The sequence below is a fragment of the Rhagoletis pomonella genome, unplaced genomic scaffold (genome assembly GCF_013731165.1).
Source record: "Rhagoletis pomonella isolate Grant_MI unplaced genomic scaffold, Rhpom_1.0 Rhpom_scaffold_00010, whole genome shotgun sequence".
Classification (NCBI taxonomy): Eukaryota; Metazoa; Arthropoda; class Insecta; order Diptera; family Tephritidae; genus Rhagoletis; species Rhagoletis pomonella.
Window position 1 is genome coordinate 4694816 of NW_023458564.1, and position 18251 is coordinate 4713066.

The following is an 18251-nucleotide window of genomic DNA, read 5'->3' on the forward strand; positions in this document are numbered from 1 at the left end:
TCAAAATATTTTCAAACTATAGCCCCCTTAAACCTCTCTTTTCTGGCACCGATCTTGCCATATATATATTTCAACTGCCTGATTTCCTTAACTCAAGTTGAAGTTGATTTTTTAACAGTGGGCATCCATCCTAAATAACATAAAGAAATAAGGCCTTTTCAAAACCATTTCGAGTGACGACCATATTGTCACAGTTCATTAAACTTGATAAATAATTTGAATTGAATTTAATATTTTCCCACCCCAAAAAATATTTTAAATATTCAAAAACAAAAACACTCACAACACTCCTTCGTCTTTATACCTCACATAACTTTATAGCTTGAGCATTATTTAATTAAATTTCACTTTTCAAGCAGGTGGCAACCCTCTTCTAAATATTTTCAAACTACAACCTTCCTAAACCTCTTTCATCTGACACACATATTTCAACGTCAACACGTAATTCAAACTAAATTTATTTTTTTACATTCAGTTTATATGCGAGGTGCTAGGCCGCCTTCTGCAATAGCGCCATATCTCCATACCAAGTTCTAATACTTCCAGAAGTATAAAGTATGCAAAATTAAGTTTGTATTTTAGGTGCCACGCCCCTTATCTAATCGAGATAAAAGCTATTCAATATTTTAAGTTGGGCTAAATGACACCAGTGCGTAAAATTTCATTATCATCGGTTTAGTGTTTAAAGTTTGAAAGCGTAACAAACAAAAAACTCACTTTCGCTTTTATATCTAAAAAAATAAAAATGAAATATCTATATTAGTAATTAGTAAGGATGAGAGTTCATTGAAAACTATCAAATTTATGGTCAGTGTTTTAACCCAACATCCAGATTTTCAGTTTTTTTTACCATAACTTAAGATTTTGGGGGTGTTTTACAATTCTGACACTGCCAAAATAATTATTTATTCTACCATCTCTACTACATGTCATAAAAAGTGCATGCAGAAAATTTGTATGTATGTATGTATACACGTACGAAACTCAATTGCCCTTACATTTAATTATATATGTCACTTTAATGTAGCATTTACATATTAAAATAACCATTTAATTGAAAAGTCTAATTTGTACTTATGTATCTCGCTCTTCTTCTTCTTCTCATTTCTTTTCATGGCAGTTGCATAATCACGAATTCGTTGAGGTTTGCATGAAGATACTCTATCAAGTGGAATTACATCGAACTACGCTCGAGCAAATGTGGGGCTTCTCCGTCGAAGCGGAACTGATCGAGAACGCCGAACGGCAAGATGAACTGTGCTGCTATGTAAGCCGAGTGGAGGATAAGAGTGTTGCTATGCAAAATGGTAAGTAAAAGAGAAAAGCAAAGAAATTACTTGCCACGATGAAGAATTGCAAATAATGAAACTTTAAATGAGCGAGCATTTAATGAAGAAACTACTCAAATTAAATATGCATTTCCCTCACAAAAATGGACAGTCACAATAGCCTATAGTGCATAAAAATTTACTCGCGCCCAATGTGCGCCCAATATATATGTATGTATGTAATTTAAGTATATATAAGTTTGTTAAAAATGCGTAAAATTTTTACGTGCATCAAAATGAAATTGCATTAATGTCATGAACATAGTATTACTTGCTATACAATGCAGTTGGCAGCCTCACAACAGTAAAGCTATTTTCGCACATGATTAAAAGTGGCAGCGTTAGCATTTATGTACGAGTATAAGTATGTACATATGTATACATATGCATGTGCGGATGAACAACAATAATTTCGGTTGCTCGGCTTGTTTACACTGTTGGCGGCCGTCCTGTCGTGTTCAACATAAAAATTACGCGCTACTACAACAACTGTAGAAAATTAAAAATCGCCAAATTAATTGCACGATAACAAAGTTATATGGCCGACACCGCTCAATGTTGCGACACTGTTGAAACCGGCCAGCCGACCGAGAGCTGAGCGGCCGTCCTGCCTGCCAAACGGCCGACCAACAGGGCGTATACGTAATTTAATTGAAAACCGTACTTGCTGCATATGTATGTACACACACCCTCCTGGCAGTTTGTAACTGGCATGAGAAGCTAGGCGTCAGTTCACGCCTGTAATGCGCTGTTGCTGTAGGCGCTTAACAGCGCTAAAGCATGGATCGACAGCTAGCGTAGCAGTGAGCAAGTGACTACACTGTTGCGGCTGATGAAATTGCTAGCGCTTCGCCGAGCGTATACGGCTTGCCAGATTTCTTTCCAGAATAGTGTACGCATAGGTAGAGTATATCGATGCCTGTAAGAAGATACAGTCGACCGCCGAAGTGGCGCACTAGTGATTCACTTCAGGCGCCACAATTACATGCTTGCCCATACAATGTCGACATGGTAGTGTATATGTACATACATACATTAGTGTGAACCTTATTTGTCAACTTTGAAAGCAAGACTTCTAGATAAGTTCGTGCTTTGAGAACACAAGGCGCCAGAAAATTTGCTTTCTTTCACAGAGTAGTAATAATTGCCTATGAGTCAGAGGGGAAGTTTAATATAATTTACCGGCAGTTAGTGTGCTTTTGCTACCGAATCTAAACATGGACCTCAGATTTTGAAATCTCCTTTAATTAAGAAGAAAAATGCAGGAAAGAAAACCCGCTTTAGCTTAAAAACTGCAGAAGATTTAAAAATGTTTTAGCCAAAGCGGCTTTTCCCGATTTAAAAACCAACCGTTTCATTTAGTAAAAAAAATTTCGCAAACAAATTTTTCGCAACTTTTGGGGATTCTGAGGCACGTCTTTCCTTTATCCGATTTTGAAAATTTTTCGCAGAATAAATAGGGAGAGTCTAGCTTTGCAGCTCCATACAAATTAGGCGCACACTAATGTACATACATATATGCGTATATACATACATTTGTACTTACGTATATGTATGCATCATCCATGCATGCTAAAAGTAAACTGCCGGACTCTTCATACGAAACTGTGCTGTGCGAAGCTGTGCTCGGCGAAAACCTGCGTTGAAATGCGAAAATGAAAATGATGCAAGGCAATAATCAGATTATCACCTGGAAAATGCTACCTCCACTGCTTTGTGCTGTAGCTCTGCTCACAGAATGCCGTCAGAGCAACTTTTCTTGCCGAGCTATACCAATCAAATATGTTCTGCTCATATCGATTTCGAGCAAGTTTTTTGGTGGCAAGGGAGTGAAAATGCTATTGGCAAACACAAGGCAGCTACAGCGCAGCGCTTAAATGCGCCTTAATTGTATCGGCAAACTCAATACCCGCTGATACTATTCCCCAGTAAATAATCGGGAAACGCTTCTCGGTGTTCTTAGTAGTGCATAGTAGAAAACGAGTGCATAAGAGCAAACCTCACGGGTTGTTACATTTTTCGACAAAACCGTATTTTTATGGCCACAAATGGTGGCACACTTATCTTAGACAATGCATTATCTTCCGTTTTACGTAAAGAACAAGATTCCATCGCGAAATTGTATTTAAATGGAAACTTTAAAAAGATATACTAAAAAAAAGTAAAAAATAACAACTCGTGCTCATATACCCGTAGTTGCGTATATAACGTATACGCACCGTAGCAGCATACACAGTCAGCTACCACGTTTACTAGCACGCCTTAACCTAAAATGCATATAATTTAAAACTAATGAAATATTGGCCTGGAAGATTTTAACACAGTATTCCTTATTCACATATATTTTACTTTATTCATCTATATAACAATTTTATAATGAATTTCGAGTGTGCCAATAAAAATTGTAATGTAATTTTTTTCATTTTGTGGCACATTAGTTTAATTTCACTCGATTCATTCGTTTTGGCAGCAAGAACATTTTCACCATTTAATTTTAACACTTTGAAGTATCATTAATTATTAAAATTAAAAAAACTTGAAATTTCAAAAATTACAAAATAGCCGATAACAGATAATCTGCATGCTGCAATTTTTTTTTTAATTTGGTGGCACACTCTTGAAACTGTACAGATATGTTGTATTTGATGCCAACGTCCATTGTCTCTAATATGAACATTATATTTTAAAACTTCCATTATATTTTAAAGATTTCACATTCATTTCCGTGGTAATCGAGTTTCTTGCTGGGTGCAAACTCGCTTACGCTGATATTCACACGCACACTTGTATACATACTTAGCTGCGTATGCATGAAAGTGCCTGCAGATTCCAAAAAAAAAAACAGAAATACTCGTTCGAATGTGTGTGTTTACACAGACACCGTGCATCACACATGAGTGCTAGCGTAATTGCGTTTAACAGCATTTGCCCAGGCCTTCAGCCATCCGATCGGCACAAAAGTATTTAGGCATAATGCGATTCTTTTCCGCTCACAAAAAATAATTGTCCACGCTCACACTAAAATCGATGTTCACACTTCTGTCTGATGATTGCCAATGTGAGGGGGAAAAATAAAAATGCGCATAATAAATAAAAAGGCCATAAAGTTTTAATTTAATTTTTGATCATGAAAATGCAATTTACACGTTTGAGTTACTTTATTTGTGTACAGTAAAAAAAGTATAAAATCGAAAGCGTCTGATATTTAACTTCTTAACTTTACTCGTTCGTGGGCCACGCGTATTTAATTAGAATTTTTTGTATCCAGTTTCTTTAATTTTTAAAGTTTTTAATTTACATAGTTTGTGTTTTTTTTCAGGTTTTATTATTCAAATAACAATTCTATATCTTATTTCATTATATAAAACCTTTATATTTGCCCTAATAAATTGGGTACCTGTAGACCGCAGTTGTGTGATTGCAACCGTGGGAGTAGTTTGGGGCTCCGAATTTCGACAGCTTACTACTCCTACTGTCAAAAATTTTAATAAATTGCAGGGATTGAGAGGTATAAGAGACGTATCTCAGTAGCAAGCGCAGTTGATAAGTGAATAGTATGTCTCCTTAGATAAACTAGGGCCTTTGATGATCAGAATTATGAGGGTGTTTGTTTAAGGCAGAGAAACCCTAGAAATGGGGGTGGGTGGCAGTTTAGGACAAAAGTTGACAAAACGCAGATATATGTATGTATGTGTGGATTTCGGTAGAATACCTCTTCGTTAACAGCATTTGTTCCGCAACTCTTTATTTAATCGAAGAATATTCTAGAAAGGGGCGTAGCAATTTCAGGGAATTAAAAGATTCAAATTTTATTATAAAGTAGCAAATGCCCAGCTTGCTTCGCGATGCCTGATAGACTTTTTGCTTTGACCAATACAAAAGAAGTGCTGAAATGCAAAAACGGTTAACCGCAGTACAAACCGGTTTGTAATGTAAAAATTGTTAGTTTAGGTTGAAAGGACTGAAGAGCGGAATTTTCAAAGCCAAAAATAAATAATAGCGCGGAAATAACAAATGATATACACATGTACGTATATACCAATCACCTTCGATGCTATGAGCTCTTATTTCCACCTGTGAGATATCTGCAAATATTGGAAGGTTTGCCGAGAGTGCGTAACCTTCTTCTATGTTTCCCGTTCAAAAGGGGTTATAGATATTCCTATCGTGCTCTTTCCAATTCGTCACACTTCTTCTTGATATCTGTTGATGTGCGTATAATATCTATGGCGCTTATACAATTTTACGCTGCTTTTCTTTTACTACGCTTTTATTTTCTTTTTTTTTGCATAAGCACGTCTTATGATAAAGCTAATACTCGTTAATCCAGGTGGTGAGACAAAGACGGATTCTATAAATATCTCAAGCGCCATCTGTCGGCACCATTTTTTGCAAAAGTATATTTTGTGATGCAGAACAGCCGACGTCATTCGAGGTAAATAAATTTATGGCCTCCTTATGAACAATACTTGTAATTTTTTGTTGCGGTGTATAAGCATAAATACTATTTGAACATCCCACTCGTGAGCAACCGACTTATGTATAATCACATGTCATTACAAAGCCTCAGAGATTACTGAAGACTTTTAAATTAAATTCAAAGGTCTGTGGGAATAAATGGGACTCCTGACAGAAAGACATCTTCTCCTTTGCAGCATCCAGTAATAATTTTTTACTGCAATTATATTGGTCATTTTCTTTACTACCAATCTTGTTTCATTATTAAGGTTAGCTGGATCAAGGTGCGGAAGGAAAAGTGAAACACGCTTTAATTTTTAAATTGATGTTCTGTGAACGTAGACGGCATGCGTGGGGGAAGGTGCTACGTATTCTTGCAAAGTCGCATCCCTTTTTACGGACATTCCGTTTAGCTGTCTATTCATAATGGGTCCAATGTTATGATTATCTGAATGTACAAAATCTATTGCAGGTGCCAAGCCTCTGGCAAAGACTCACTCTCTTTCAGCTTACTATAAACGCCACGCCCTCTTGTATAAACTAATTTGTAGTAATTTTCGGTAGATCTTCTTACCAAATTTCAAAGTCATGTGAAATAGGAGGCCGAAGATATAGCCAAGGTAAGATTTCACGGTCATGGAATGTGCCGCGCACCCTATTTTATTTATGTCTCTACACCAAATTTCAAAGTCGTGTGAGTTACGGTTTCGAAGCAATAGCTGATAAAAGATGTCACGCCTATGTGAGATGCCACACGCCCTGGTCAGATCCCATTTTGTAATACCCAACGTTATGTCGGAGGTCACTTCCTAGATACCAGTTAAAGCCTAATGAAAATCTATTCATTAGTTCCAGAGATTAGTGAGTTCAAACAGACAAACAAACAAAAAGTTTCTACAGTTTTATTATCTGTAGTATAGAGAAACATACATATGCACATATGAACTGAAAAGGAGAGTAGCTATAGAAGTACAGGTATACCTGTATTTGAGATCAGCAGGCACTACTGATGGCTATTTTAACTCTCCGTTTCAGTTGAAATCTTTAGCATGTCGCGTAAGCAAATATTTTACGCTCATATACCGCCGCGGGTGAATAAAATTAATGAAAGAAAATACAAAGGAAATTACTAAGGTACATGCCTTTTAGTTATACTACAACAAAAGGTAAAAGCTAATAAATTAGGTTGTTTAAAGCAGTGTTGCCGCGAATCAGTTTTAGTGGTAGCCAAATTCCTTTAAAAAAAGGGCTAAAAAAGAGCTAAAAAAAGTCTTTGTTGCTAAAAATGGTAGCTTAAATTTTTTACTTACATATACATACATGTGAGATTCAATTTATTACAGTATGGGATTGATATTTAAAGCGAATAGTATTCTCAAAAATATAGATGGATAGGTTATACAAAATGCTATCAAAGACGGTTAATCTACGTAATGGTATATTCTCTGATCCTCGGTAAAAAATGCTCGTTCTCCACGTCTATACACCACGGCTGTTTCTTCTCGATTGCCACATACATATATAAGTATACACGCAAACATTTTCAATAAGCAATGGTATGGAAAAACAACGAACTCTGGAAAAAAAGCAAATATTTTATCCAACCAAAAACCTTTTTGTATAAAAGGGGAAATATACGACACCAGCTTGCTGGCTCCATCAAGTGATTGTACCATCAGGCTCGAAGCATATAACTTACCAGCATGCTGGTACAATATTTAATTCTTTACAAATGAGGTCGAGGAAAGATCGAAATGATTAGACCAGAATTTCATAATTTTTCTACCATTTTTTTAAACATTGTTTTTCTTTTTTTAATTCACAACTACTATATCGTGAACCTAATCTTCCACAAACACGGCTTTTACTCATATAGTGCAAGAAATTTCCGCCAAAATACTTTTTGCTTAAAAAATTTAGCTAATTTCAGCACTCATGACACCAGCAGCTGGTACAATCACACCACAAGAACATACACAGTCAATCGACTTGATGGGCCATTTAACAAATTAAGCATATTAAGGGCGGTAAACTTATCTATTTTAAACTATATGTATATATATCAATCTTTCTTAGTTTAAAAATTCATCTCTTACATAAATGGAAAAAAAAATTAGATCAAATTAAGCATATACAACTTTTTCATGCCAAGTATAAGTAAATTCTCCCAAAGGGCTAAAAAAAGGGCTAGGGGCAATTTTAAATTTATGTGGCCAAAAAAAGTATGTGGTACCTAAATCTAGCCACCAAAGGGCTAAAACGGCAACACTGATTTAAAGTTCATTTCCTGACTAACTATTTTGACATGCAAACTATTTATTATAAAACAAAAGTTTTGTTAGTGACCAGCAACGTGTTCCGAAATTGCCTAAAAACCACAATTTTTTTCGTGGAAATTTTTTTATTTAACTCCACACTATTTATTAATTTTGCTTAAACCATGCGGCATTTAAACCCTGGTTTTAATATGCTTTCAAAACCGCCTGCGTTTCAGAGGTCGGCAAACCACCTCGTAAATCGTGGTTTTTAAATTTTACGCACGCATCCCCTAAATCTGAACGTTTTTTCCAAATCGTATATATATATTAAAGGTAATCGATATATAGGAATAAATATATGGCTTGATGTGCAAACGATATTTGAATTTGAGAATTTTTCTCGAGATCCATCCATAAAGATTCCTCGTAACAAAACTTATCTAAACTAAATAAAAATACTCTTATTATAGTGGAAAGATAGCTCTTTCAAATGAGCTCGACTTTGAATATCTATGACAATTTTGAAAAAGCTAAAAAAAACTATACCTTGCTGAGTATATGTATGAGTATTGTAAACGTCAAAAGCTTTCGAGATACCACAATTATTATAAACTGAACATTTGCTCTTTGATATCTCTTTTACTTGCGCAAATTATTGTAGTAAGATTTTAATTACCACTCAAAGTTCCATCCAGCTGTTTGGTTTTGATTTATCAGAAAGAAAAGGTTTTTTAAAGGAATTCTAAGCTCAAGAGTGTGATCTCTATTGCCTGAGGATGTTTTGATAAAAGCTAAGCTAATTGAAGAAAGTGGTAAGTGTTAATAGTGAAGCATATCAATGATACCAGAAACAGACGACAAGAGATTTGCTGAAATGCTTTTTTGCAGTTTCCTTCATTTAGCTGTCTTTGTTAAGCTTAGCTATTATCGCAGTTCCAATCTAAATGTAACTTAGCCACCAGCATTCCCTGTTCCTCTAGCAACTTATGATTTGTAGATATAACTTTCATTTTCGGTATATGGGTTCTTTGAAACAATTGAAATATTATCATATACAAATTTTATATAAATTCAACCAATATTGAGCATTTAAAGGCAAAAAATTGTTGGAAAAATTTGCATTTTTTTCTATTACCAAACCGCTCGAATGATTTTGTTTTCGTTTTCTTTAGTCAAAAATTCAGGTGTTTTCCTTTCGTTTAGTATATGGGAAGTATTGGTTGATATCTTTTAAATATGTTTATTTTATTCAAATAAATAAATGAGTTTCCATACAAAATTACTTAGTCATCGTTTTGCAAACACGTGCATGCGTTGGACGTGAGAGAAGGAGATGAATAACAGATGGCGCAATATTTATAAAAGGCAAAGGTGAAGGAGAACATGTAGACGAAGAATAAGATAAACATAAAAGTAAAAACAAAGATAAATATAAAGAAAAATATGAGGATGAGGATACCGATAAAAGTCAAGATGAAGATAGGGGAAGAAAGATTAAAATAAAGGTAATTATAGAGAAAAGGATATAGACAGAGACTCAGTCTGGGGACTATTTCGGAATTTTAGAGATTTTCGGAATTCTCGGGACTTATCGATATAATAATCGATATTTTATCGTTTTTGTTATCGATATTTTTTATCGATTTTGTTATCGAAATTTTTATCGGTATTGTTATTGATTTTGCTATCGATATTTTCGGGACTTATCAATATAATAAACGATATTTTTTTTTCGATTTTGTTATCGATATTTTAATCGATTTTATTATCGATTTTGTAATCGATTTTGTTATCAATTTTGTTATCGATATTTTTTATCGATTTTTTATCGATATTTTTCTCGATTTTGTTACCGATATTTTTATCGATTTTGTTACCGATATTTTTATCGATTTTGTTTTCGATATTTTATCGATTTTGTTATCGATATTTTTATCGATTTTCTTTATCGATATTTTAATCGATTTTGTTATCGACTTTGCTATCGATATTATTATCGATTTTGTTATCGATGTTTTTATCGATCTTGTTATCGCTGTTTTTATCGATATTGCTCTCGATATTATTATCGCTTGTGTTATCCATATTTTTTTCTTAGTGTGTGCTTTCGTTTTTGACTTGGATGTGCTCTTAACCATACCACGTATTCTACGTTTAAATTTAGCGGCTGTGTCTCCGATGCAGCCTGCAGACCAAGACGAAGACGCTGGACTATTCCGTTTTCGGATGTTTCTCAAGTTTTTGGTGCACGAAGTCAATGGTTATCCACTTAACGTAAATTTTCTAAAAGCAGTGGAAAGACACAACCTTCCACTTTTCAACGAACAACGAAGATTTTGAGAATCCGTTAAAAATGTTCCAATTTGTGGCCCGTGTTTTGACCCAACATCCCGATTTTCAGCTATTTTTACTAAAATCCAGATCTTGGGGATGTGTTGAAATTCTGCTAAAGCCAAAAACATTTTTTAAACCTGTTCTACCACCTCTACTACATGACATAAAAAGTGCATGTGACACAAACCAATATTCCATAAAAAAAAATAATTTCAAACAAATTAAAAAATACAAAAGTTTAAAATATACTGAGTACAAAAACAACTGTCGCCTGTATTAAGGAATTTTACAGTCGCTGCTTTTGATGCTACAACGCTCACAAGGTGACTGATATTGCTGACGCTGAAAGTTTTCTAATTAATTTGTCATCGTTAATGATGTCTTTAACTGACATTTCGCAGTAAGCCTCATAACCGGCGGTGCCGCATTTTATGGTGGCAATCGTGTGCAACAGCAAGAAAAAGTGATAAATGCGACCGGTTTGATCAAAGGCGTCGATGGGTCTATGTCGCATACAAATTTGCATAATAAGCGGTTAGACAGCTTTGAGTTTTACATAGATACATACATACATATGTACATATCTGATGTCTCTATTGCTAATTTTTGTGCATCCTTTCTTATAACGAATTTTTCTTAACTTCTGATAGCAGCTCCAGCTTTTGCCACTTTCTCCTCAAACACAAAGAGTAGACGCCTTCTCTTGCCTTATAAGAATGCCTTTCATTAAGCTTATTTAGGGATATATTTGTACAAAAAATGGATTATTTTTATTCCAAATAAATCGTTGTTTGGTATTTAGAATTCCTATATTTCTATTTCTAAAAGCTTATAAGATTAAAAAAATTAAATGTCAAATGAAAGGGATTGGCCTGTTTATAAGCATCAATGTTTTATTTTTTTTAGTAGGGTCGCCAGCTGTCAATAAAATTACTATAATTAATCTTAATAAGCGAATATATCAGTTCTGCACCGTCACAGTTAAATGAAGAGGACTTAGCGTCTAGATGTGCAATAGCGTATTATTTTTTGAGTAGGATTGCCACCTGTTTAAAACTTATGAGATCTTTACTGTTCGTTGGACTAAAGAGTGAGGCACCAAGTGAAAATATATGGGCTTTGGGTGTGCAAAAGCTTTTATTTTTAGTGAGGTTGCCACCTTTAAAAAAATTACTACCTTACATATACATATGTAATACGTGAGGGCATTTTTATTAATGACATCAGATTGCACAGCTCATTAAATTATAAAAAAAAGAAGTGGCCTTCAGATGTGCAATAAATTTTAATTTTTTCGAAGAGGGTTACCAGCTTTACGAAAAATTGCAAGATGTGGGCTGTTCGTTGGAACAAAAAGGGAGCTGTCAAATGGAAGTGCTTGGCCTTCAGATGTGCAATAAGGCCCTATTTTTTTAATAGGCAAATGGCAACCATCAGCTTACTCCAAATGCGCATATGTACATACTTATGTACACATTCAGTTCGTGGTGAAGCCTCACGCATACGAAGACGGCGTTTTATAATTATAGGTTTATAATTATAGGTGAGAAACAAAAATGTATTTCTTAAATGACGGTACTAGTTCAGGGCCATTTCGGGACCAATACTGCTCTTTTTTGGAACCATTTTGAAACATTTTTTGGGGCTAGTTCATTACCAGTTCGGGGCAGTTTGACACTAGTTCATGACTTTTTCAGCATTAGGTCTTAAAATAAAAGCCTTTTCAGACACAGAAAAATATAACTGACTGATAACACTGCGCGACAAGCAATTTTACACACAAAGAAAATCAATATATTCCCGTTACCTTAAGTCAAATATGGATGGTAGTTTCTTCTTAATACGATGCCCATGCCGCACACATTGCACTGATATTTTTAAATAATTGTTTGAAGTAATCATATTTTCAAATTTCAAAATCATTTTAAAAAAATCCTGACAACAGGCGGAAAAAATAAAGACGCAGCTTTACCATATTTTGCCCATAGTTTCGTAAAAAAATAGTATATAATTATTATCAAAAGTCTTTTAAAAATCTTACGAAAATTTTGATGACTTTTTTAAAACTCCACCCTCAAATAATTATTTTTCTTCGTTTCTGTGCAAACTGCCCATATTGCATACAAATAATTGCTTTGAGTATTAAATTTTGCCTAGGGCAGAATACGTTTCAGTTAACATTCCAATAACTAAACCAAAGCATCCACGCTCAGCTGAATTTTATTTGCAACTCTTGTGCTTCAAATTAAAAAACCTAACCTCTGAACTTAGTTGAAGCTGAGTGTTGCTACAACAAATCGTGTTTGAAGTTTCCACTACTATTTGCTCTGTTGGCCTTTTGCTGTTTTTGTCGACATCCTCAGCCTTTAAATTGTATGCAAATGATATATTGATCTTGCAACAGCAGATTTCAAACAACCGCACACAAACACTTTCACGATTTTAGGGCAGTGCAGATAACCCAAGAGGATACATTAATTTGCATGTGTGTATATATATATATTTATGTTCATGTGTTTTCCATACCATATGACCGCTGACTTTGGAAGCTGCCAGCGGCCTAGTTTGCCTTTTGTGCAACAATGTGTAAATTTTTAAGTCACTGGCCAATGGTCCCAAGTTAGGTTGGACCGTCGTCAAACGCATAATATCAACAGCAACAGCACTGATGCCTTGCCGCAACACGTACTTAAGTATACATATACATATGTACATATGTACGGATGTATAAATACGCATGAATCCTTGCATGCATTTAGGTTTGGTGTTGACATTTGGTACTGCAGTGCGTATACGCAATCTCGTGCAATAATCACCTTACACATATTTTAGCACACAACCACAAACACGCTCACGTCCAACCGCATCCAGTTACGAACTTATGACCTGCTTGGTTCACGTATCTCTGTGTCGTTATGTGTTTATGCTGGCCTTTTGCCAAAGGTATTCCTCGTTTCACCACTGCAATTGCATCATCTTGCATCACATCACAACGTGTCACTTAACATGCAACATACGTTGTCAACAACTCGACACGCACTCAAGCACACTTTTGTATATGTAAGCGCATAGCGGCGCACACACCAACGCATATACTACATACATACATACGCTCGCAATTTGTTGCTTTGCATGCCAGAGTAGCCCTTTGGTAAACAGACAAACACGTGATACGTGTAGGAACGCAAATACTTCGTCGCTGAGGCGAACCAAGGTTGTGATGCCGCTGAAGCCATTGCCAGTTAGCGCGGCCCCATTAGTAGTCGCCTTGTCTGCGCTGCTGATATCCTTTCTTGCGCTGGCGTTACCGCTGCTATTTCACTATTCGTTTCTGTTTCAACACAAATGAAATTCAACCCGACTCTTTGGTTTGTTTGCCTTTCGAGCGAGACTTGATGGGTGCGTCGAGTTGTTATGCAACGCTGGTTTTTACATGCATCTCTGATTTTTTGTGCAAAGCGTTTTTTCTTTTAATTTGCCAATAGTTCACTAACAGCATTTTGTTTTTTTTTTTTTGCTCTTCCGCTGCGCCAATTTATTGTCATTCGTCCCGTAGCCTCGCTTCGTCGTTTGAGGCGCCCACGTAAACAAATCTCATTCGCAGGCATTGGCTTTTATTTGTATTCAGCTGGACTTTTTCGACTGTAACTTTTTGCTGCTTTACTTGATTACTATTGTCGTATGATATGTGATAGCCCTTATATGAATACAAACATGCTCCTATGCCCTTTAGTAGGACACATTCATTTATGTGTGTATTACAGCTTAGCTGAAAATTTTTAAAGTTTCAGAAAAATAAATTTTTTTTTATGTACTATTTAGTAAAATACATATCGAGCCCTAACCGCAAAAAAAAATGTAAGCGAAATTTTTTCAACATTTTATTTTTGATGTAGAAATGCATCTAAATGATCTAGAAATAGTTCTGCTTCAAAAAGAAAATGTTGAAAAAAATTTCGCTCATAACATTTTGACGGTTAGGCAATCATGTTTTCTTTACACCCCTTTTACGGCTAAACTATACTTCTTAGGTAAAGAAAATTATACATGTATCATTAGAAAGATATTTTAATGCTGATGTGCGGAAAATTTTTCAAATTTCAAAATGGTTTAACATAAAACGAAAAAATCAATTCGAAAATGACACCAATACCAATGCCATACATGTATATGGTTGGGGCGGAAATGCCTCCTAAATCGATGCTTTAATATTGATATTGAACTAAAGAAACGTGCTTAGCTCCGGTTTAAGGAGAAGACTTAAATTAATTAATTCAAGGAGTAAAGTAAAGATCAGGATAAGTTGATAAAGTTGAAGATAAAGATCAGGATAAAGGTAAAGGAAATGAAAAGATAAATATAAAGATAATAATATAATAATATAATCGATTGGCTCTTACACATATGTTAGTGTTTGGCCGAGCTTCTCCTCCGATTTGTGGCGTGCGCCTTGAAGTTGTCACACAAAGCGGAGGGACCTACAGTTTTACGCCGACTCCGAACGGCGATTGTATTTTTATGAGAAGCTGTTTTTCATGGCAGAAATACACTCGGAGGTTTGCCATTGCCTGCCGAGGGACGACCGCTGTTAAGAAAAAACCTTTTTTCTATATTTTTTGCGATGTTGCTTTGACCAGGGTTTGAACCCAGGCGTTGCGGAGTGGAAGCGCGCACTGCTTACCACTACACCACAGCGGCCGACGCATCTCTATAGAGATCTATATATCGACAACTCCACAAACTTTGGATAACTCTAAAACTCGATTGATTCTGATAGCTCCATAAATTTCCAAGTCTAACGACAAACTTCGAGAACTCGTTACACTCTGTTAACTCAATATAATTCGATAAACCGATAAACAGTGAAAACTAGGCATACTTATGCTATAACTGGACATACTTTGAAAATTTCAAAAACTTCGGTTCGAAATTCGTTAAATCAATAACTATCGATAACTCGATAATTTGACAGAACTTGATACAGTACGATAATTCGTTCAATTTCGTTAACTCCATAAATAATGATAATTCAATAAAAATCGATAACTTGATAAATTTCATTAACTTGACCATTTTCGATAATGCAAAAGAATGTGTATAACTAGTATATATGTGTTAAGCCCCTACCTAGTGTTTTATCTAGCTACTCCAGACCTGAATTGTACAAAAAATCTATGGCCTTAAAAATTTTTTCCGATTGAGGAAACGACATGAATAAGCTATAGATGCTTATTGCTTCATGATCATATGCAATTCATCACTTCCCAATAAAAGACGCGTGAATATAGTATTTCATAGTTTCAAATTTAAAACGCATTAAAGAAAGCCTTTAAAGCGATTTCAGCCTAAAAGCGTACCTGTGTACTTGATAAATTTATGCTTACAATTGTATATGTGCGAGCAGTTATGTCTGTACCCACACCAACTTAAGCAGACAATGCATGCGCTCAGTGCTTTGGAATATGCTGAGTGCCGTTTTCATCATTCTCGCCGCCGACACTGGAGTTTCCTTCTTACGAATGTAAATGCCACTGTGTTACCTACTAAGGCGATTATTCAAATGAAAATCTCTAGTTTTCACCTAAGGTGCCGCCATCAGTGTCATTGCAGAGCTTTCTCACGTACCGGCAGCTAACTAGTGTTCATATATATACATACATAGATATTTAATATGTGATGCATACATTTTTTAAGGGAAAAAAAACAGCAGTTAACTACAATGAAAAACACGAGTTTTATTATTATTATACTCGTTTAAGTGGCAGCGTTGTCAGCCGCAAGAAGTAAGCAGAGTTACCGGCTTCTTATATGCACCGGTTGGCTGACTGAGCTGAGGCTAAAAGTGTTACAGCTGCGGCTTAAAGGTGGCAAGTTGATAGCCACAATTGAGACGGCGACAGGTGCATGCACTACTGCAGCGAAAACGTGGAAGAAGATTTACACTTGCCATATGACAATCTTACATACTTATGTAAATACTATGTAGCTCCAGACCAGACAGAGATATTGCGTCAGTGCGGCTCAGGTAACTCATACGCCCTGTAAGCAATATACTCGTCTAATTTTTCCCTGTATACAGGGCTGCCAAGGTTAATAGCTATAAGGTGCCATATTGGGGATCGAAAAGTGCCTAAGAATGCCAACTAGAAAAAGGAAAGTGTTAAATTGATTAATCGAAAGCATATTATTAATTTTTTGCGCAATGCCAAAATAAAGTAAGGTTGTGCATATTTTGTGCCACTGAACCCACGCTAGACTAAGTTTTGTGACTTTTTTCGCTATCAGTTAATCCGAATAGATACGAAGGTAGCATACTTATGATTTGAATAATACGTTGGCAGCACTTCGCACTCAGCGTTTTTTGTTTTATCGATTTCAAGAAAAGCTTCCAAACTAGGAGAAGAAAGTACAAAATTTCTTCACTACCCCGCCAGAAGTGCAGTATTTTTAAGTATGAAATGTGAAAAAAAAAACATTATTTACCCTTTCGGTCGCCATTTTTTTTTTTAGTGAACTAAATACTTTAGTTTAGCTTTTAATCTTGTTATTTTCATTTTAGAAGTATCTGGACAAAATTTTAAAACGCCACGCCCATTACTTTGGGCGCAATGCAATAGCAAATTTTATCTTCTCTTCCGATTTGCGGCGTGCGCCTTGATGTTGTTACACAAAGAGGAGGGACCTACAGTTTTTACGCCGACTCCGAACGGCGATTGTATTTTTATGAGAAGCTGTTTTTCATGGCAGAAATACACTCGGAGGTTTGCCATTGCCTGCCGAGGGGCGACCGCTGTTAAGAAAAAACCTTTTTTCTAAATTTTTTTGCGGTGTTGCTTTGGCCAGGGCTTGAACCCAGGCGCTGCGCAGTGGAAGCGCGCACTGCTTACCACTACACCACAGCGGCCACCAACAGCGGAGCAACATAAAAAACATAGCATAACGTATCATTACATATTTAATATAACATAACATAACAGCATAATATAACATAATTTAACATAACGTAACATAACATATCTCATTCTTCAGGTTTATCTTTATATTTGTCTCTCTCTTTATCTCAAGACTTCCCCAATCTCTAACTTTTTCTTTATCGCTTTTTCTGTCTTTCTGTTTATCTTTATATTTATCTTTGTCTTTTAATTTTTATCTCTATATTTTCCTTTACTTTTATCCTGATATTTATCTTCATTATTTTCTTCATCTGCATATTCACCCCCGCATTTGTCATTATAGGTATGTATTAAGTTTCAAGTTAACCTTTCTCTTTGTCTAATCTTTAGGTGTCTTTACATCTATTTTAATCTTTATCTTTATACTTTTCTTCATCTACATCAGTCATGCCCAAAATTTTCAAATGGAAGTGCCCGGATCATTTTGATGTGGTACATTCTTATTTTTTTAATTTAAAAAAAAACTACGCAATGACTCGAAAGCTGCGACCTTTTTTGGGCTTGAAGCCTTAACTCCACTTACCTTTCCTTAACAAAGGGAATATAGATAACCCATATAATTATAAAACGATTTCAGCACAGCGGTGAAAGCGATTTTTTTATTTAAAAGTTAAAATTACATCATTGTAGTGATGAGAGGACAGCCATCTTATCCGATTTCACCCGATGTACTCGATCGTCAAAGTGACGAAGCGATTATTATTGTAACAGTCCTTGTGACGAAAAGACGGTTAACGGACGCATTATTTACCTTCTTACAATTGCTCAGTCAAAAAATGTGTACTCTTCCGAAGGGAAAATTTCGAAAGAGCTGCAAAAGTCTTTTATTCACAAATCGTCTGTATATCCTTTGGAAGTCTCGTCACAAGCTAAACAAGTGCTTACAAAACAAAATTTATTCGTTGTCGAAAGTTGCGCGC

The 18251-nt window shown here is 35.5% G+C and overlaps 1 protein-coding gene across 1 annotated transcript in view; it reads left to right on the forward strand.

The window, feature by feature from the left end:
* The window catches only part of LOC118746479 (protein still life, isoforms C/SIF type 2-like), a 375070-nt gene that overhangs the window by 234256 nt on the left and 122563 nt on the right, over positions 1-18251 (forward strand). The window contains exon 9 of the mRNA XM_036480328.1: positions 1121-1307. Within this exon, the coding sequence (XP_036336221.1) occupies positions 1121-1307 (187 nt within the window). The remainder of the gene's footprint in view (positions 1-1120; positions 1308-18251) is intronic.